This window comes from Leptidea sinapis, chromosome 33 (genome assembly GCF_905404315.1).
Source record: "Leptidea sinapis chromosome 33, ilLepSina1.1, whole genome shotgun sequence".
Lineage (NCBI taxonomy): Eukaryota > Metazoa > Arthropoda > Insecta > Lepidoptera > Pieridae > Leptidea > Leptidea sinapis.
The window spans coordinates 8,585,858-8,607,866 of NC_066297.1; the positions used below are offsets into that span (position 1 = coordinate 8,585,858).

At 36.4% G+C, this 22,009-nt stretch overlaps 1 protein-coding gene across 1 annotated transcript in view; it reads left to right on the forward strand.

Annotated features, from left to right (window-relative positions):
* Window positions 1–22,009, forward strand: part of LOC126974693 (neurofibromin) — a 119,655-nt gene that overhangs the window by 91,846 nt on the left and 5,800 nt on the right. The window contains exons 52-63 of the mRNA XM_050822262.1: window positions 2,569–2,709; window positions 3,137–3,216; window positions 3,524–3,699; window positions 5,131–5,243; window positions 6,004–6,106; window positions 8,216–8,286; window positions 11,095–11,172; window positions 13,458–13,538; window positions 15,783–15,881; window positions 18,446–18,569; window positions 20,180–20,255; window positions 21,675–21,762. Of these exons, the coding sequence (XP_050678219.1) occupies window positions 2,569–2,709; window positions 3,137–3,216; window positions 3,524–3,699; window positions 5,131–5,243; window positions 6,004–6,106; window positions 8,216–8,286; window positions 11,095–11,172; window positions 13,458–13,538; window positions 15,783–15,881; window positions 18,446–18,569; window positions 20,180–20,255; window positions 21,675–21,762 (1,230 nt within the window). The remainder of the gene's footprint in view (window positions 1–2,568; window positions 2,710–3,136; window positions 3,217–3,523; window positions 3,700–5,130; window positions 5,244–6,003; window positions 6,107–8,215; window positions 8,287–11,094; window positions 11,173–13,457; window positions 13,539–15,782; window positions 15,882–18,445; window positions 18,570–20,179; window positions 20,256–21,674; window positions 21,763–22,009) is intronic.

The following is a 22,009-nucleotide window of genomic DNA, read 5'->3' on the forward strand; positions in this document are numbered from 1 at the left end:
TGAATTCAATTGTTAAAAATAATATGTAGAAATTTTAAGACTGAATCTTTGTAAGAATGAAATTACGTTTTAATATTAATAATAGCGTTTTATTTAGACGTACAGTATTATAACATATGAATATAATCAATACTTTCTATTTTGTAGATCTCTTTGCAGTCGTCAAAGGCATCTTCTCCAGTCCCTTCCATTTCAGACATTGATTTGCAACTCAATTCCAAATCTCGTCTACCACTTGTCTATCATTATACCATCTTTTTTATGGTTTATCTCTTTTTCTTTTATCTTCTCTGAAGATAAAAGAAAATGTTATAATAGTTTTGTTCCCATTATCTTGTCTTCTTATCATGAGCCCAGCCCGTCTTTATTTACATTTCTCATTTTCGAGGTTATGTCCAGAAATTTTGTTTTTTCCTTTGATTACACATTTTTTAGTCTTTTTGACTTTTTTTTGCTTTCAACATACCTACTTTTTTCAACGCGTACTAATACCCCAGTATCTTCTTCAGCCATTTTTTATTCTTCTCTACTTTTTTGCGAAATTACTTCACCAGTGGAAGGCTCTTTTGCACCGGATGCCGGCTAGATTATCGGTACCACAGCGGCGCCTATTTATACGGTGAAGCTGTAATGTGTAAGCATTACTATGTTTCAGTCTGACGGGCGCCGTAGCTAGTGAAATTTCTAGAAAAATGAGACTGGACCTCTTATGTCTCAAGGTGACGAGAGCAGTTGTCGGGCCGCTCAGAATTTTTGGGTTTTTTAATAATCCTGAGCGGCACTGCAATGTTAATGGCAGGGCATATCAATTACCATCAGCTGAACGTCCTGCTCGTCTCGTGCCTTTTTTTTATTAAAAAAAACTTCTAAAGAGAAGAAAAAATAGAGGAACTTAACACCGAGAATAGAAAATAGTCAATTGTTTAAATAGTTACAAGTACACAATGTAAATTACAGAAAATCATCACAATTTCATCTGTATGCTCTATAATAAACCCAATTGACATTATCTGGGCAATAGCAAACAGGGCATTGATGGCTATTTGCAAACGCACTTATATAGTTAGTACTACAAATATTAGTTATATTTGCTAATGGTTAAATTAACGGTATTCCATTATATGCTAATGCTATCTTCATTTGCTGCTAATAATCAATATCAGCTACACAGAAGCAACACATTTGTTTACATTACTTGGATTAAAGTTTTTGTTTTTAATATTTTCATATTATATTGTTATGATGACACTTTTTTATTATAAAAATAAGGTCAGAGCAGGATGTTCAGCTGAAGGTTATTAATACGCTTTGCCTCTTAAAATGCATTGCCACTAAGGATTCTTGAAAAACCCAAAAATTAGCACTACGATTGCGCTCGTCACCTTGAGACATAAGATGTTAATTTTGCATTTGCCCAGTAATTTCACTAGCTTCGGCGCCCTTCAGACCAAAACACAGTATTTCTAACACATTACTGCTTCACAGCAGAAATAGGCGCTGTTTTGTCCTGGCCATAATCTAGCCGTCATCCGGTGCAAAAGTGCCTTCCACTGGTGAAGTAATTTAACACAGTAATATTTACACAAATAAGTAGAAATACAATAATGGGTACGGTAAATCACTTATGTCTACTATACTGGCTTGTCTCGTTACTTCTTCTCATAAAAAATGATCATTAAGAGATTAGACGTATGATTGCTTAGAGTTTAGGCAAAAGATGGAAGTTGAAGTAAAAGCAAATAAAATATTTGCTTTTGCCAGAGGTGCAGCTTGCTACATTGCGTGGCTGATCAAAATACAAATATAAAACTACTGAACTGAAACAAAAAAAAAACTGCTCCTTTATGCCACATGATCATTTTCAGAAAATAATCGTCCTATATGGGTTTTGACGCACAAAAAAAAATTGTTTCAAGAACAATAATATCTGATTCTAAAGTTTTTATACACTTAACAAGGAAGAAGTGAAATTTGATTACATCTTTGTATATATAAATCCAGTTTCCTGATGTTTTTCTCCAATGAACTCCTGAATGAAACTAAAGAACGGATTTTATTGGGGATTACTTCATTGAGTGCAGTTTAGTCCAACTTGAGAGATTGGATAGTTTTTATTTCGATTTGGGACCCATAATTACTTTTATTTCAAATATTTGTTTTGTATGGACATGTTTTCTATGAGAGAATTTATTGGCGCATGGTTTGGCAGTTATGCCTCGAAAAATTTTCATTATAACAACAGGGAGCATGTTATTTTACGAAATAATTCTTTAGGAATTTTATTGATTATGTACAGAACAAAGAAAGTCGGGTCAGCTCATAATATCATTATAAAAATTAATGTATATGACAATCTATGCAATTAGTTTTGTTTCAATACTTTTGTAACATCAGGGGGCTTCGATCTATTCTAAATGCCGTCTACTTGCCTTAAAAGCCGGCCGTTCTCTTTTTAAACGATACCTAGATGTACTCTCTGAAAGTGTTAATATTTCCATTACCATTATTGTACGGATATTAGAAAAATTCATCGAAATCGTACATTTATGTACATTGTGTCTGTTTCAGGAATCACCAATTCACAAGGCTCTGTTCTGGGTGTCTGTGTCGGTGCTCCAGTTGGACGAACCCACACTGTACGCGGCTGGGCTTGCCTTGTTGGAGCAGAATCTCCATACCCTTGACTCGCAGGGACAGTTTGAGAATAAGGTAATATCCTAACGCATATTGTAGATGCGATTAAGACAGTATCGTTACGAGGCGGTTTGTCCTCCCATAAAAAGTTATCACTTCAACAAAAAGTCATTCTTTTTATCAAAAAAAAAGGATGTGACGAGCAGGTCGTACAGCTGATGGTAATTGATACGCTCTGACCATTACAATGCAGTGCCACTAAGGATACACGAAAAACCCAAAAATTTTGAGCGACACTACATTTGCGCTCGTCACCTTGAGACATCCTCCTTCCTAGAAGCCTGGAATTCCCACTGGTAGAAAGTTGTGGGGGTTGTGTTCTATTATATTTTCATTTTCTGGGAGCTGGTAAACTTCCTCTTATATGTCTCCTATTAATTTATGTCACTGAGGATAATGAAACAAAGCTAAAAGCTATTATAAAAGGTTTTGTCTTTACCAGAGTCTTCAACAAGTGATGATGGAGACTCGAGAGCCTCTGGAGTGGCATTTCAAACAGTTGGACCATGCGGTGGGGCTGAGGTGAGTCCGATTGATGACGTCATAATGACGCACCTATAATCTATCTAAATACATTAAATCGATTCATGTATGTTTGAATTAAGACTTCTTTACGCACACTTGACTTGGTGTAAAAACGTGGTACGTTACAAACGAACGCTAGCGTTACGCGAACGGTGATTTATGGTGTTCATGCGTCATGCTTGTAAACGGCGGCTGGTGAAAGTAAAAATAAAAACTTACAAAAACCACGGCTGTTATTTAGTTTTGATTATAATTGTGATTTTTCTAATAGGCTATGTATAGGAAGTAGCTTGTCTATTTACAGTTTCCGGTCGAACTTCCACTTCGCTCTGGTGGGTCACCTGGTGAAAGGGTACCGTCACCCGCTTGCTGCGACCGTCTCTCGCTCCAGTCGAGTGCTGAGCGCTCTATTGGCCCTAGCGGCTAAGCCTAACCGTGACAAGTTTCGACTGACTAACAGCACAGTTGCATACCTCACAGGTATGGTTTAAATTTCGTTTCTTTTTTCAGATTTTTTTATCAAATAAAAAGAGATAATTTTTATTACGAAGGCATTTTTTTATATATATTAAACGGGCAAGAGTCAGTCACGTGATGTGACATTCTCAACACCAGGGGTCAAGAGATGCGTCGCCGGCCTTTAAGATATGCTCTTTTCTTGAAGGTCCCTAAGTCGAATCGATTCGGGAAAACAGCAATCGATAATTGATTAAATGATGTCACACTTCTGGAAATACACGAATAGCGGGTAGAGTTAGAAACTAGAAAGAACTCAGTACGATAACTTATTGAATTTTATTGAGTGTTATTTCTAGTTGTGTTTCGCCTCTACATGATGCAACCTCAACTCAATATGTTGACTCGCCAAAGTCTGGCATGAGACTGATTTGAATTTTGAATGAACCGGAAGCCGCTGTAGTATACCCCCGTCCCATGAATTGGCGCGGTGTGATTGGTCGGCTGTTGTGACGTATCACCACCGGAAGAGATACGTAACAATGGTGAAGAGACCAAATTTGTTTGTTCATTTATAGTTTGTTTATTTACAGTGAAAACATTTTATTTTGGTGTTTTATTATTTCTGATTGTTCCAACACATTAAAGCAGAATCCTTTTTCCACATTTGGATAATTATGTATTTATAACGATCGAAGGGAGTGTTGTTGTGATAGATTTTTCATTGGGCCATAGCTAGTTTTAAGAGTCCCTAGTAACACAGGAAGGAGTAGAATGCCAATGGAACGAGTTTATCACTGACCATCAACCAGCATGCTTAAGCCTATAGCAGCATTGCTGGCCTTTTAGAAAAGTGTACGCTCTTTTTTTGAAGGTATCTATGTCTTATCATCCCGGAAACACCGCACAAGCTCATTCCCCAGCACTAAAACCGCACTGTGGAGGACCGCCACACATCCAGATGGTGGGGTTGATACCCTAATTTGTGGCGTGTCGTGCGAAGTGGAATTCAGGTGAAACCACAGCAATACGAATGTGGCCTAGACCTGCGCTTTAACTGTAGCTGCGACCAACTTGTGATTCTTAGCGGAATTTTCACTAAATATTTTTAACACTTTATAAATGTTTGCAGTCAAACCACAGTCTTTTATTTATTTATTTCAGTACACCACATCATTAAAATAAAAAAAATTAAAATGTTGATGTTACGTATTGTTGTTCTAAAGTATAGGACAATTATGGCGAACATAAAAATTGCAAAAGATACGCCCTAATTACTTTTAATAAATCTTACTAATATGGCTACAATAAAAAAATAAGAAATAAATAAATTTAACCTATTAATTGAAATAAAAGCGAAAAAAAGAAACTACTAATTTGACTATGCAGATTGAGTAGTCTTTTTATAGTTAATATAAATGCAATGTATTTTAATTCAATAACTTAACATTTTAGCGCTTGTGTGCGTGAGTGAAGAAGTAAGGTCGAGATGTGCGGTGAAACATTCATTGCCCAAGTGGTTGCCCGACAACTGCGACCACTATTGCCCGGCTGCTGACCATCTACAGGTAAGACAATAAGAGTTGCTTATAAGGTTGTGTTCCAAATATTGTATATCTATATTTTTGAAGTTATACTTCTTTTGGCGCGTTAGGGAAAATTTATCAGAGTGAATTATTACGATGCACGCGCACACCGTCACCCTTATGTTAGCTGGTCAACTAGACCATTTGTATCATAACTACTTCAGCTGCCAAGCTTGTAACTCATATGTCTACTAAACCACAACCAATGGACGATAATCAAATAAATTTCAATATATAATTTAAATTTATATGCGAGTTTTAAAATAAAAAATATAATTTATCTCCATTTGTATAAAAATATTTAAATGATATTTGAGTATACGTTATTTAACTAGATTATTCGGTATAATAATTTTTTCATTGGTTGTATTTAATAACTTCTTAATTACAATATTGTTTTTCTATAAACGTAAAATATTAAAGAGGAATATTTTTTAAAGATTAAAAACTGACTGAGAACGTGCTCTGAAAAGAAACGCCCGTGTCATAAAACGTCGGGTTAAATAAAATAATAATTAAAACTGCAAATTTTACTCAAAAACTAACGTAAAAACACAGTTACAATCACACGTATTTTAATCCTTTAAAAAGTATTTTATTTAAATGTGTAACACTCGCGGTTATCGATGAACATACTTTCTTATACTCTTAAATTCAGCCAGAACGTAGTCTGAACGGGTAACTTGTTACATTATACTGTAGATAATATAATTCTAAATGGATACTCGTTTCTATTTTCCAGTCATCTCTTCTGATCCAGGGTAGGCTGTCATCATCGTCGTCGTGCCACAGCAAGCGACAGAAGTCCTGGGAAATGCTAGATCAAGCCATATTATCACATGGAGGTAAAAATCTGTTTATCGAGTTTCAAAACTATTAGGAATGTTTCGTGGTCAATCTAGATTAATTATTTTTTTTTTATTTCTGACAATCATCATAAGATTGTTAGAAATATAAACGCAAATCTTAAATTTATTTATTGATTGTTTGCCATCCGTCATTATTACATATTGACAATTTCGTAATGTCAAACGTGCTATATATACTTCCGATATTCATCTTTTTTTTTATGGAATAGGAGGACAAACGAGCGTACGGGTCACCTGTTGTTAAGTGATCGCCGCCGCCCACATTCTCTTGCAACACCAGAGGAGTCACAAGAGCGTTGCCGGCCTTTATCTTAACGCCCATCTTCATCGTAACGCTCCGACTTTTATTTTATTGTAATCCTTAATTAGGCCTTGAATCTGGCTGACATCTATTAACTGATAAATTTTTCATTAAGGTTGAATGCGCTTTTGGCCTTAAATTTGTACTATTTGCTTTGTCCTGCATAACACCCAAATATATTGTGCAATAATAAACTCCGCTTGGAGTTTGTATCTTTTCAGATGCTGGCTCCTTATAATATGTAACATACAGCATCCAATTAACCTATGAGTGTTCTAACCTTTTTATGACAAAATCTGGGGGACACTATACGCGTTAATGTAATGTAATATAAATATTTTTTTTTTAATTCTGCAAGAGCCAATAACAGTTTGGCTTCAGATAATTTGAGTTTTGGCAAACTGCATCAAACTGTAACTTTGGTTATATTTATCCCGTTTTACGTACAGTGGTAAACTAAACTTGATACGCGACGTGGGCCCATGAGGTCTACTCGCAAAATCGACAATCGCAAATTCAGAACGATACGATAATAACCCGAATATATCGCACCTACTCTAACAAATATTCGTATTCTATATCGTTTATCGTAACAACATCGTCACCATAGACTAATATTTTGATTTTTTTACGATGTTAGAGTGAACGAATTATGCGCAAATTATGTATAATCTGTGCTATGTCGCTGATTAGTGTCAAAAGTCAAAACATAGCTTAGGCGCTTAGGACCATGCCAGACTCTGAACCACCAATTTATATCATTTACACAAAATGTAAATATTGACAAATTATGTAATGAATATAATATGACCATTTAAAATTGTATAAATAATGTAAATGTAAAAAAGTAACAATCCTTCTCGTCGACTTCCTATTTCTCAGGCGGCCATTTGTATTACTTTCTACGAATAAACGATCAACAAAATGACTTAAATTACTTGGTAGTAAATAAATGCTGTTGAATAGAAAACACATATAATTATTTTAATTTTATTTATTAAGTATGTATATTGTATGGCAAATATAGCAACGACAGCCTAGGTGTCGTTGAGATTATCGTAAAAGTGACGTTTGATTGTTTGTCGAATTCAAATATTCGTCTCTGACATTTTCAACTAAGAGTAGGGTTACGACTGATAATATCGAAAAATGTTTCGTTCGTTCAATCATCGTTTCGACATTGAATACCATGTAACTAAGAGTAGGATTCGACACTACTAATGCCACCATATATCGAATATCGATTTTAGGAGTAGGCCCCCAGGGTTACAAGCGATGGAGGTCTTGTGCGTTATATTAATCATAATTCGTTTTAGATATTAAGTTTCTTACATTACTTATTCATCTTCTTTTTTTCAGGCTTTTTAATGATTTTAATAAACTAGGTTAGCATCAACACCAGCTGAATGTCTGGCGGTTGTCAAGGAACTTTCCTCCCACGTAACTTCTAACCTAATTAATATTACGACATGGGTAGCTTTAACAATAGCGCGTACACTCTGTTAAACATTGGCAGAGGAGAACGTGGGCGGAGACAAATAAATAATCTTTACTTTTTAATCACGCATTAACATTATAAAGAAATTCTAAAGTAAAACCTAATATTTTCGTCTTGTTAAAACAATCAGTGTGTGTCGTAGCTTATGAAATGACTGGGCTATTGTGAGTTGACATTTTATGTTAGATTTCGGGTTTCCAAGAAACTGAGTGGCAGTGTGTATCGCGTACCGCCAGGTAAACGTCGTGTTGGCTTTATCACATTTATCATAAACAACCTTTTTCAGGCAAATCTCCAACAATTACTCAGTCAAGTAGTGGAGCACAGAGTCCACATCCAAGTAACATTTCACATCAGGTAACATTTTAACTGTTTTTACGTTGTTAGTTGTATTTAGATGATATTATATTGCGCTGGAGAAAATACTGTGTCTAAAATAGAATTGTTAAAGTATTTTTAAGTCTGTTTAAGCTACGCATAATAAATATATAACATAATATCGGTCCAATAGTGACAATATTCCTTGTAGTAGAGCATAAATAATTATGCTTATTATTTGGAATTCAAACACAAAAGACAACATATTGTATCGGTAGAATAGTGAGAATAAAGTATGGCAGATAAACACTTTGTTAAATCGCTAAATTTGGACAACAATCCAATATAGCATTCGATTAAATAAACATATAACTTGCACATTATATCTTAAATATAATTATCATCTCACTGTATAAGCTTACATTCTTACTCAAAAGTATGTGCTTATTGTTTGAAATGTTAATCAAATGAAATAAATCTAAAATGCTGTTAGAGGTCGTTGACCCCTTACTACAGGGTGTCTTTTTTCGCCGCCCTTATATTTCGATAGCTCACATCTCTAGCGCAATATAATCAGCTTGGTTGAAATGAAAGTGTAATATTGGTGCATTTGTGTGGGTGATCATTGAAACATGTTATCTTGTATTTTAATTATTATAACCTAGACAATTTTATTTTATCTTAGAATACAATTCCGAAACTGTTAGCATAGAAGTCACAATTCGACTGTACTTCAAGTAATTTATTTTTTATCCAGAGTAGATGATATTTTATATTAAAAGTTCATATAATAATTATGAATAGAGCTATAAGCGCACATTGCATTATTTGAAAGCGTCCTAATTGGGATGCATTTTGACAGTAATATTTTACCTTTTTTATTTTACGTGCAAGTGTGAAACACTACCTGTTTTCTATTTTCTTATTGTTAGTAAGGCAAGTAAACATTATACTTCTTACAACATTCTTTATTCATTATGTCGGTGCGATATCCGGCATACTTTTTGTTAAAATGTTTAAGTATTTGAAAAAACTCATAATGAATGGGGTAAAATAAAATTGTTTTGGATACTAAAGTAATTGTTACTCTTTATTTCTTTATGTGAAATGGAAGGTATTTTATGTCAAATAATATATTAAATTCATAATGCACTTAAATAAACATCATTCTGTGACAGACGCCAAAACCACAATTTGACCAAAATTTATATTTATTTATTTTTTAAAAGAGGGGGCAAGACGTTGGCGTTTTGGAATGTCGACGCCGCCCATGAATATCCGCAAACTCAGGGGTCAAGATGCGTAGGCTGCTCTTAAGTTGAGATATCATATATCATTGCATAGCATAGTTCGAGAAAGCTGAAGTCAGTATAATTGATTCCACCAAGTAGCTGTGCGAAGCAAGAAATTTCTCGCAAAACGCGTGTATGTAGAATGCCAAGCGTCAACATGATGGAACATGATGCGGATGGAATTAGTTATTTGGACATAATGCCCGAAGGTTGAAATCGGCTTCTAGAATCAACCCGAACGACTCCTCACAGCACAGCACTCTCCGTGATAAATGCAGTAGAAGATGCATAGAGAATCCTATATCTTTCAACTCAAGGCTAATGAATGAGGCCGATCGGGGACGATTTGATCGCCGATGATTCGAGCCGCTCGTCGTTATATGTAGTCAAATGGAAGAAGCTGGTATTAGTAAGCACCCGCCCAGAGGATGTACTAGTACTCCATTTGAGGCTGAATTTGCGCCTTATATAGTTATAGTTGCAGGCGGTAGCTTGTAGTGAAAAACTGTCTCGCCTTACTGAGTTCATCAGCTTTCAGAGGCCAGTTTAGCCTTATCTTCCAAAGTATGCCAATACAGGCTGTGGCAGTTAGAGGTGTGATCTTCGAGGGGATACGATAAATGAAGACTTTTTAGCGGTTAACACACAAACTTGAGTATTCTTAGGGTTAAATTGGACTATATTTTTCGCGCCTCATTCCGCAAAATTCGATTCCAGAAACAAGTTTGTTCCAGTTTACGTCAACGCTAACGGGAGATGTTGGCACGGCATTTTGGTGATATGCAGAAGAAACAGTGTAAACATTCTTACCTCTGGATCTGGCGTTCCTCTATAGCGCTGTTTCCAGGAACTTTCTTCCGTAAAACCAAACTATGGAATGAGCATTTTTGCACGGTGTTACCAGGACGATACGACATGTCCATTTAATTCCTCTGGTATTATTGAAGAATACGGCGATGATTACTAAACATCAGTTGACCCGTAATTTATTTGTCCCCCTCTTCTATAAAAAACATCCAATAACTTTGAACTTATATGTTTATTCACGGAAATCTCTAAATAAATACTGAAATTAAAGAAATGCGTCCACTTTAGTTGATTAATTTTATTATTTTTACATTAACTGCCAAAAAATGTTAAACACAATTAAATGTTATAAATATAATGTTTTTAAAGAAAAAAAACAATAAAAACACATTACCTTCCATTTATCATAAAAATCTTCTGTTGAATAGTTTCTAATCATCTCTGAACACATCTTTACATGCAACTTGGATTCGATGTATCGTTTGTATTGCATTTAATTATACGCCAAATATTCGTTACAACGGTTCATACGACGTCACTTAAATTCAAAATGGCCGCCATTGAACTTATAAAATAAAAATAAATCATATTTAAATATACATATTTACTTTTGTCAATGTTAACAACGATTAACTTCAAACTTTGTTTTTGACTGACGATTTTTTGGTTGCTTTTATTTACCTAAATGTTTTGTATGACCTGTAACGAATATGCTTTTGTCCTTTGCCTGTGCATGTGTAATTTGTAGGCGTCGGCGAGAATGCGCTTCAAGACGCAAAGATCGTTTTCTGTTCCCACTGCTAAGGAGACCATTAAACCACCAAGGGTAAGATGTTGAAAACGATTTGAAATTATTGATGTACCTTAGATAATTTTGTACGAAACTTTTGCTGCCAGACAACCGATGAAAACTGGCCAGGCTTATTATTAAGTTAGTGTGCGTGACAAGCTACGTCTAACACTGGCGATTTGTATGTCACTTTGTGTAAGTGTGCGTACATCGCTCAAAATAGAGGTTAACTGTCAATCTCAATTTTTTTCAATGTTTTCACAGCTGTCAATATCTATCTAGACGTATATATAATCTAATTGTAATAATTAATAAGGAACTACCAAAGTACGACTCTAAGAAGTGTGGTGTAATATTTTATGGAAAAAACCAGTGAATTTAACGGCCATCTGATGGCATGTAATCGCCACTATCTTTTTTTTTTGCTACCTGCGATATATCTTAACTTTTCAATATCTCACAATTATTAAAACAAATATCCAACACTGCATAAAATTAATCGGCTTTTTTATCGTTGGTAAATGCTGGCTGGGAGCATTACAATGTTTTCGAATCCGCGCCTCTGCAACGTACAAATAATATCTATAATTCCATCGAGTGTGCCCCAGTGGAATTTGATTGCCTCTGGTATTGCTTGTTGTGTGCGTGCTTGAGTGTGTGCATTCTGGCGTACGCACGTGTGTGCGCGTGTAGAATTGGTATCTAATAATTTCTGGGATTTTAAGATGGTTCTATATTAATATATAGTTATAATTATGTATAAATTTCTACTGTTTATCGGACAGCGGGTGCATAACTGCCGTTAATATGCGGATGCGCATTTGGACACACCATTAAAAAAGTTTAAGTCAAGCCAAAAAATCTTAGTAGCGCCTAGCGCGCGCGAATGATTCCCTACCAAAACTCGATGGACAAGAATAATATCATTTTTTAAATATTAGTTCACGTAGCACTTTTTCCTTCAGCATACTCCAATCCATAAATCTAATTAATTTTAGATATAGATCCTTATGTGTATTATATTAGCCACCTATAGATTTTCAAATAAGACATAACATTAAAAGTTTTGACACGCACCCTCTGAATGCTGCGTTTCCTATAAAGCCCTTAAAATCCCCTGTTTTACATGACGCTTTGTTCCTTAGTTTCCCTACAAGAAACTTTAATTGGGTGATGATTAGGATCAAAGCGTAATTCATCATTACATACATCGCTCAGTGCTCGAACTTATAAATTAATAAAATAAACACATTTAAAGTTCTAATAATTGAGTACTCGATCTACCCTGCCCCACGCTTAATGTGGACTTTTGCAACATCAGGGGAATTCACGCCAAATTAAACGCCGTCCACCACCACCTTGAGACGGCATAGCCGGCCTTGTGTTTCCTTACGGAGACGCAGATATCTCTAACTAGCGATACGTCATATTTAACGTACCCCGGGTACAAAATTTAATATAACGCATGCCGGAGTATGTATGTACGTTAGGGAGGATATCTGCTGTCACCGTCTCGGCAATTTTGAGAGTAGAGCCCTGTCTACTCTCTGGCTCTTCTGGCTGTCCGATAGTGGTAACGCAGAAACGGATCATCTCATGGGCTGCGTTCAAGCGGCAATTGACGACGTGCTTGCACAGATCTCCTCCGCTGAAATTGTAGTCTTGGGTTATTTCAATGGGCACAATGCCGAATGGCTTCGGTCTCGTACTACAGACTACGCAGGGCGATCTGTGTATAATTTTGCATTGGCGTATGGTCTGACCCAACTGGTTGAGTCGCCAACGCGGCTCCCAGATGTGAATAGCCACATGCCGTCCTTATTAGATCTGACTACACATCCCGATAGTTACCGGGGCTCAGCAGCTCGAATTTCCAGGGACCCAGTGCTCTGTGTATTACCTATTATTGTGTGTCCTCTACCGCATGTATCACGGGAAGAGTTCCGAAGAGCTGTTTCACCTAATTCCTACTGCCGAATTCCACCTTCGTACGACACTCCACAAATTAGGATATCATCCCCACCATCTGGAAGTGTGACGGTCCTCCACAGTGGGCTTTTCAAGCTCTGGAATTGACTTCCTTGTGCAGTGTTTCGGGGACGATACGACATGACAAGGCCGGCATCGCTGCTGTGATTCCTCTGGTGTTGCAAGAGAATGTGGGCGGCGGTGATCACTTAACACCAGGTGACCCGTACGCTCGTTTTTCCTCCTTTTTCCATAACAAAAAGCAATTTAGTATGATAAAACACCCAATTATCGTTTAGTGTGTAATTTGCAAACATAGATGGCGCTAGCACTAAAGTTGTGTACACATTTAGGATAGCGAGGGCCGCGCGCACAGCGTTCAACACGGGTGCACGGGTCACGCGGCGCGAGATAATACCGATGATTCTGTTGATGTGAGTATTGCATTTTCATACTTTTAACCTGCGGTTTTAGGAGAACTTATTTTCAAAGTAGTGATATCCCTCACTCCTGGGATTTTTTAAATAATATTTGTAACCAAAATTTATGAACGATGTGGCACTCAAACCCGTCACTACTCGGGTTCCGTCTTAGCGCTTTTCCACTGAGCCAACCGTTCGAGTGACGTAACGTTAATAAATTTTGTATGTCTCGTTTAACTTTCAGGTTGTGGCTTCATCTATTGGAGCTACTTTACAGTTGATAACCTCCACATATAGATGGCGCTTAACACTTAATTGTTGCATAGCTTTTCAAGTATTCGTAGGCGCGTCGTATAAAACGGAACTAAATGTTGATATAAAATGGTATCAACAAATTTATTACATGCATACACACACTCACGCCTTGTTCCCGTCGGGGTAGTCAGAGACAATAGAATGCCATTTGCTTCTATCCTTACAAAACTCACGCGCTTTCTCTACATTCATTACTCTTTTCATACATGCTCGCCGGTTGCGGGTGCTTCGGATCTCTCCTTTTCTCAAAACGTCCCCAATTTGGTCGACGAATGTTCTACGAGGTCTCCCGCGATCGACTTGCCCACACACACTTGCCTTATATATTTGATGCGTCATTCTTTCTTCACTCATTCGCTCCACGTGTCCAACCATTTCAGCATTCCTTTTTCAGCCCTTGTCACAACATCCTCTTTCAAACCACAGCGCGCTCGTATTACCGCATTCGGAATTCTATCAGTCAGTCTTACCCCACAAATTTATCTACATATTATATTTCTTTGCTTTTTTTTACAAATTCTTTTAAAGATATTGAATCCTAAGAAGATCCCTTTTTCTTCTTAGAAGATATTATAAAGAGAATAAATATAAAACTTAAGCTGAACGCCATTCAGTCCAAGTAAAAATTGATGTATTTATGAAAATTTATTGAAGTAGGCGTTACTTTGCGGAAACCTATAATTATCGAAATGTTTTGAGTTTTCTTTAGTGTTCATTCCACCAATATTTGTCACGCACAACACGTGTTTCGCCTAGGCATCCTCTGGAGATGTTGACCCGCCAAACTCTGGCACGAGAATGAAGTCTGAAGACGAGGCGGAATTACACGGACGGAGGAAGACTCAAAACATTTGGATGATCAGTTTATATCGTTTGTTAATTTGATTAAGTAGAGAAGATTACCTAATGTTGTACATGGATAATGTTATATTTTGTATTTATTTATTTATTTATTAAGGCTTACCATCTAGATACAAAATTTTACATATATGAATAAGATAAACATTAATAAGTGTTACTATTTACATATCTAAATTAAAGGTATGCACAACGTTAATAAACTAAAAAACATATTAGAAAAATAACAATAATGAATTTACTACTAATACTTATTACATATTTACTAATCTATATTTAAGCCTTTAATGACAAGGCGCCTATTTTTTATAAAAGTTAATATTTGAAAATATATCGATATTATGATCTAATTTAAATATTTTATTATAGCTTACACATATGAGTTGAATGGGAGAGTTTAATCCGTAATTATTTCTATAAAATTTAATAAATATTGGGGTAAGTACTTATTCGACAATTAAATGACGGTACACAAATGCCAATATTTTGAAGAATATCTGGACAGTCTATTAGTATTGATCGACTACAAGAATTTTAGTGGAAAAACGTGTACGTAATTCAAAATCACCTCAAAAGTTAGCTATTTTAATCTATCTATCGTAATAGATATTCTTTCAATAGATAAATAAGCCAGCTAATTAAGTGATTGTAAGTCAATCTTTGATCGGCCATGGCATTTAATTCGTCTTTAAGTTTTTCTAGTCTTTCAATTGATTGCATGGTTAAACTATTTGGATATTTCGCTGCAACATACTAACTTTAACAATAACAAACATGTTAAACTACCGGTTGTTGCAGCGTTTGACAATTTTTAGATGACGTCATAATTTTAACTGTTAATCATAACCGTCCTATATTCACCGGTTAATGCTATTTTTAACGTTAAACAGCGACTTGTGAGAAGTTTCAAGAAAATATTAGTAATTGACGTGATATTTCACTTTTTAACTTTAACTATGCAAAGGAATACGATGGTGCAACACATTTCGCAGTGTAGGTTAAAGTCAGCGTTAAATTTGATTTAGACCTTAACTATACCAGCTAATATGGTGCAACCCAGCCTTAATAAATATTTTGACACAGGGTGATGAAGACGGACGTGTCTCGCAAATTAGCCTGGAGGACTCTGAGCGACCTGGTTCTACTAAATCCGGTGACAGCGGCTTCCCTGCTGATGATAAAGTAAGCTATCATTGCTTTTTCATAGACAAGGTATTTTGCCTTTTTTAATTCAAAGATAACGTTACATAAGTATATACATACAGATAACGTACGAGTTGAATGCAGAGTTTAGGAATGCGATAGTGATGTGACTTAATTAAAATTGATGTCGATAATCATGAGTGTGTCGATAAATTTAAACTATGCTTTAAGTTCACCATTTTACACTTGACAAGGTTAAAATGATGACATAATATTTTATTAATTTTTCATCATTTTAACCTAATAATTAAATTTTTGTTCATGAATCATGAAATCATAAATAATTTATTTTGCCGGAAAACCTGTAACAATTAGGGTGTAAATAATTTTAAGCTACCAATGTAATCGGTCATTTCTGGCATGCAAACTTTTATTATTATCTAAGTATTTTCATTTCAAAATTCTAGTTATATTTATAATTGATTTAACATTAATAAACTTTATATTTAAAGCACTTAGGTCAATTTAAATTATAAGTTATCACTATCAGTCATTGACTCAGGGGGCGTACATTTCATGCTGATGACAGGCGTATTACGTCAAGCTATATACAGGATGGAAAAAACGAACTGTAGGTTTTCATGACTATCTCAAGATATTTTACGTTTCAACATGTGTCCGTCTATACTTTCATACTTATTTAAACGAGAAATTGGAAAGATTAATCAGATGTGCGATTTGATACAAGAACGACAGGAACATAATATATATACAAAATATACAATGTATCTAAGCATATAATAGGTACGAATTACGTATTTCAATGGACGATGAAGTCGATGTGGATGTTGTGACTTCCAACTTGTTGACTAAGGAGAAGACGAAACTGAGAGATAGTACTTGATATATACTCAATAAAGCATTTTGTTTCCATCCCATTAAATACTTACTTTTTATATTTCCTAAATCTGTCACTTCGTTTTTTGAAACATCCTGTGTGTTTATATGACTACGTCATTATGACGAAACGGGCATGAAATGTATGCTCCCTGGACTCATTGTCATTTTCATTGTCAGATGAAATAATATATCATGTTTTAAAGTCAATTTACTATAATCTAATGTATCAACATTTCATTTATGGAATAAAAACATTAGGTACGCCGCTGTACTCTCACGTAAGGTGGGGTGGGGTGTGGCGGGGTGGGGACGGACGGACGGAATCGCAGGAGTCGGGCAGTCGGGCGGAGCGGAAAGAATGGATGAAGGAATGATGATCATGATTACAGAGGATTGAGAGAGAACCTGCATAATAATAATAATGGATTTAGAGAGAGAGAGAGAGAAGAAGAAAAAAAAAATGGCGTGATGCGGGTGGCGGTGGGGGTAATTCGTGAGAGAGGCAGTCGATGACGATGTTTATTTGGGTCAGACGTGGTGGAGTTTTTTATGTCGCGGCGTGGGTGTGGTGTGGTGTTGTGCGGTGATGGTGGTGTCGTATGTGTGGTGATGGTTGATAGTGATAGTGGTCGTCGATCAGTTCTTGTGAATAGATGATCGCGATGACTAGGTTCACAGTGATGCAGTGGGTCGACATCGAATACAGAGTAAAGCTTAGAGGTAGTCTGTTAAATATTTTTATACACATGACATAGCTACATTTGCCGTAGGATGCATAATGAAATCTATGATCAATAACCAGTTTGTCACCGTTTCTTTCGCCTCGACTGTATTCAATTCGCGCGCTAACTGTAGACGTAATAGAATCTTTGAACCTAAGTTTCACTCTCTTAAAAGAGTCTGATGTAATGGAAACTGTAAAGGAATTTGTTTATTATGCAAGAGGTGGACAAACGAATACGAATTACTGCCACCCACATTCTCCTGCAATACAAGGAATCACAGGAGTTGAGGTCTCTGAACCATATAAGAGCCTTAGGATGGCACTACATTCAGGTCTAAAACGCTAAATATTGATATGTCTTCATGAGAGAGGTCTTTACAGACGTAGCAGAGAGAGTAGAGATTTTTATCGTAAGAAGCGACTAAGGGCGTTTACCAGTGGGAGGCTTCTTTGTACAGAATGTTGGCTAGATTATGGGTACAACAGCGACGCCTTTTCTGGCGTGACGCAGAAATGTGTTGTTGAAATTACTGTGTTTCGATCTGAAGGGCGCCGTAGCTAGTAAAATTACTGGGCAATGCGACTTAACATCTTATGTCTCAAGGTGACGAACGCATATGCAGTGCCTCTCAGAACTTTTGGGGTTTTTCTTATGGAATAGGAGGACAAACGAGCGTACGGGTCACCTGGTGTTAAGTGATCGCCGCCGCCCACATTCTCTTGCAACACCAGAGGAATCACTAGAGCGTTGCCGGCCTTTAAGGAAGGTGTACGCGCTTTTTTTGAAGGTACCCATGTCGTATCGTCCCGGAAACACCGCACAAGGAAGCTCATTCCACAGCTTGGTAGTACGAGGAAGAAAGCTCCTTGAAAACCGCACTGTGGAGGACCGCCACACATCCAGATGGTGGGGATGATATCCTAATTTGTGGCGTGTCGTGGGTTTTTCAAGAATTATAATTTTTTTTATATTTTTTAGCACTCGACGTCAGACAAGAACTCGTTGGAATGCAACAGTCTGCTGGACCCTGCAGTGCTGTCTGACTTCACTACTCAAGCTCTTGTGCTTACTGTGTTAGCCACGCTAGTCAAGTATACCTCTAGTAAGTCAAACTATATATCTTACCCATAATACACAACTGGATCCAATGGTAAGTATGTGTGGCGATAAATATGCTTTTACAACCACTTTTGAACCCAGAAAACAAATTGATTCAAACAAAACAAATTTTATAAGTATGTTTACAATACTACGTCTTACTTATAGAGAGATGTCTCAGGGGATGCTTTTATAAATTAAAAATTATGTATATAACCTGATACATCCAATCAGAAATGAGGAGATCCGTATGAGAACCAATGTCACCGACATAGCCCAAATGATTTCGAAACTGAACTGGCACTGGGCAGGGCACATAGTTCGACGTAGATATAGATGGCCGGTGGGGCAGAAAAGGCCTCGAATGGCGTCCACGTACCGGAGTGTTGGTAGGCCTGACAAGATGGACCGATGACCTGGTCAAGATCGCCGGAATACATTGGATGAGAGCAGCGCAGGAGCTATCGTCGTTGAGATCTTTGTGGGAGGCCTTAGTCCAGCAGTGAAAGTCTTCCTGCTGAAGATGATATACTCTAAAACCATTCTTAGAAGCGCAATGTTTGAGCATACGGCTGGTTAAATCTTAATCCTATCTAAGCTTAACTATATGAATACAGTATATTGTCTGAGGTTACTAGCCAAAACTCGGTAGCTGGTGCAACAAGTGCAGAACGTATGCCCTAGATTATGTTTTAGCACACCATGGAGTGCACCTTTCCTTAATCAGAACCTTTGGTTAAACCTATTGCAACGTCGTAAACTGCAAATCTCTTGTAAAAGGCATAAAAGGGGTTTATTTTCTCAAAATTGATTCTTTTAGAATTCTTTTTGATGTGATTTCTAACATACTAGATACGACTACCGCTTCGGTAACAAATGGCGTTCTGAGAGAGAAGAAGCGGTGCAAGAAACTCTCCCAGCATTATTTTTTTGAGCTCTCTCTAATGAAATATACAATATTGTACTGTCATTGCTAATGCCACAAAATAATTATAATCTAGTCCCAGGCTGTCGGATCACTTAGATTTTAAGCCGTGGAATAGAAGGATTTACGACTGAGCCATTTTTAATAAAACATTTATATTTATTTATAGATAATGCCTGAACAGTGGCTGGGACTTTATTATAATAGTGTATACATTTACCCTTAAAGCTATTATGTATCTTATGAAGCCTACTAGAATTAGTTACAAGCAATCCGTTATTTCTAGTGTTATAATAATGAAAATCACTAAAGGAGCAAAAAAGTTAGGGGTCATCAACAATCAAACACCGGTTTATCTGTGTATCAAACACAGTTATAGTACTTGGCAGCAAGTAGGCTCCAAAGTTCCCAGACATGCTCGTTGCAGCTAAAAACGGAGCACCATTTCTGTGTCGCATTTAAAGCTAGTTTCCGATATGCTGCAGCGATATGTTGGAATAATATTCTACCGCCATTAACATCGATGTAAATAACATGATGTACACAAGATTATTAGCGCAACCGCCGGCCCTGCCACTCGGACCTTTTCGCTCTTAAAATTCCGTAGAAGCTCTGCATGCTCAGTGTGTTCTGTTCATAAATTTTTATTTACGTTTACAAACTTAATATTTTAATATTATTTGTTGCAGACGAAGACGAGATTAGAATCCTGTACCAATATTTGGCGGAGGGATCGATTGTGTTTCCAAGAGTATTTCCCGTCATGTAAGATACTATTTAATACTTCAAATTGTGAATACGTTTCCGCTTGTTGTGTTAAGAACTTTGCATATTTCTAGGGTGTTTATGCTGTTTTTATCCCCACAAATTTATTATAAGGAAAATAAAAACATATGTATCTTAAGAACTGAACAATATAGGAAGATATACAAGATATAAAATATATAGATACGCTCTTACACATGTTTCACAGATACAATAATAACAAAAAGAAAAATCAAAGTGGTACACAGTCACACACGCAAACATTCACATATAAAACTTATAAGATTATACACACTGAAACAAAATATTTAGTAAAGTTTTCATGTTCATCTGCGAAAATAACTTGACCATAACGACGTTGCGGTAGGTGACTCAAATATCCGGATTGCATAAAAAAGATTCGGCCGAGTATCGTTAATTGCTCCTAAGAATTGAAGAGTTCCGTTACATTGTTATGGATCCCATAATAAGAACCTAAGCTAACTCTTAACGACCTACTTTTGAAGAATATCCTTTCTAATAAAAACGAAGAATCATTGAAATCGGTTGGCGCGATATTGAGTTTTTCGTCCATTTGTCGCGCACATACTTTAAGACTTATGGTTTTCTCACGGATGCAATTGTCAATGGGACCACACAGGAAAAACCAGCTTTCAAAAAAGAAAGAATTATCAAAATCGGTTTACCCAGTCGAAAGTTCTGAGGTAACAAACATAAAAATACCTCATAAAATAATTGAGAAACTTCTCCTATTTTGAAGTTGGCTAAAAATCTTGGTGCGTAATGAATCGCGGGCTGACGCTGGCAAACGGCGCCAGTGAATTTAAACCACTGTCACACATAGACGCTAACGCTCCGCGCAAATGCAATACAATTTATTTTGCTTATGGGTTAATAAATAAAAAGCCTCATACTACCAAAAACTTTATGGACGATACGGGACTCGTACCCGCGCCTCTGGGGTTCCGTCCAAGCGAACCTTACCAGCTGAACCAACTGTCCAAAAGACGCATCGATCGTAAATCTTGGTCTTGTTCACTCTTAGGTTGTCACTCCATCTACAGGTAGTGTATGTTTATAGAAGTTTGTATATTTAATGTGTTAATTTGTATATTTAATCCCAGAAGTGAGCGATATAACTTAAAAATAAAATAACTAACGTATTTTAACAACGTAATGTTATCATTCTCTTTCGTATACGTTGTTTTTCAAGGTACGTTGTTCGTTAAGTGAAAAAAGAGCTCATAACGTAATGTATCCGAAACACGCTGCTATTATTAAAATACGCATTGATTTGACTATCAAAACCACAAGGCCACAAAACATTGTGGCCTTATTGTGAATTGGCCAATGAAAGCAATGCATTGTGGTCGTAAAGCGCGACGAAATATTTTTGATCATTTCTGTTTCGTTCCACAGCCACAGCCTGTTAGACATGAAGATCAACCACGTGTTGATGCACTGCAGTGACCAGGTCATACTGAGTGCGGTCCAGTGCATCATTCAGGTCTGATTTTGCAATTATTCTCAAAATTTTTTAACTATTGTCGCTAGAATTTAAGTTATGCCAACTCTCTCGTCGACCCTTGACACACCGCGCAATTTTTTTCGTATATATATTGCAGTAGAAACTCGACATTATGCGGAAGTTTTTATGCAAATTATTTCAGTAATTAAAATATAATTATTTAGCAAAATGAAAAATGTCAAGGTAGTTACAATTACAATTTTTGTTAATTTAAAGGGACACTTAC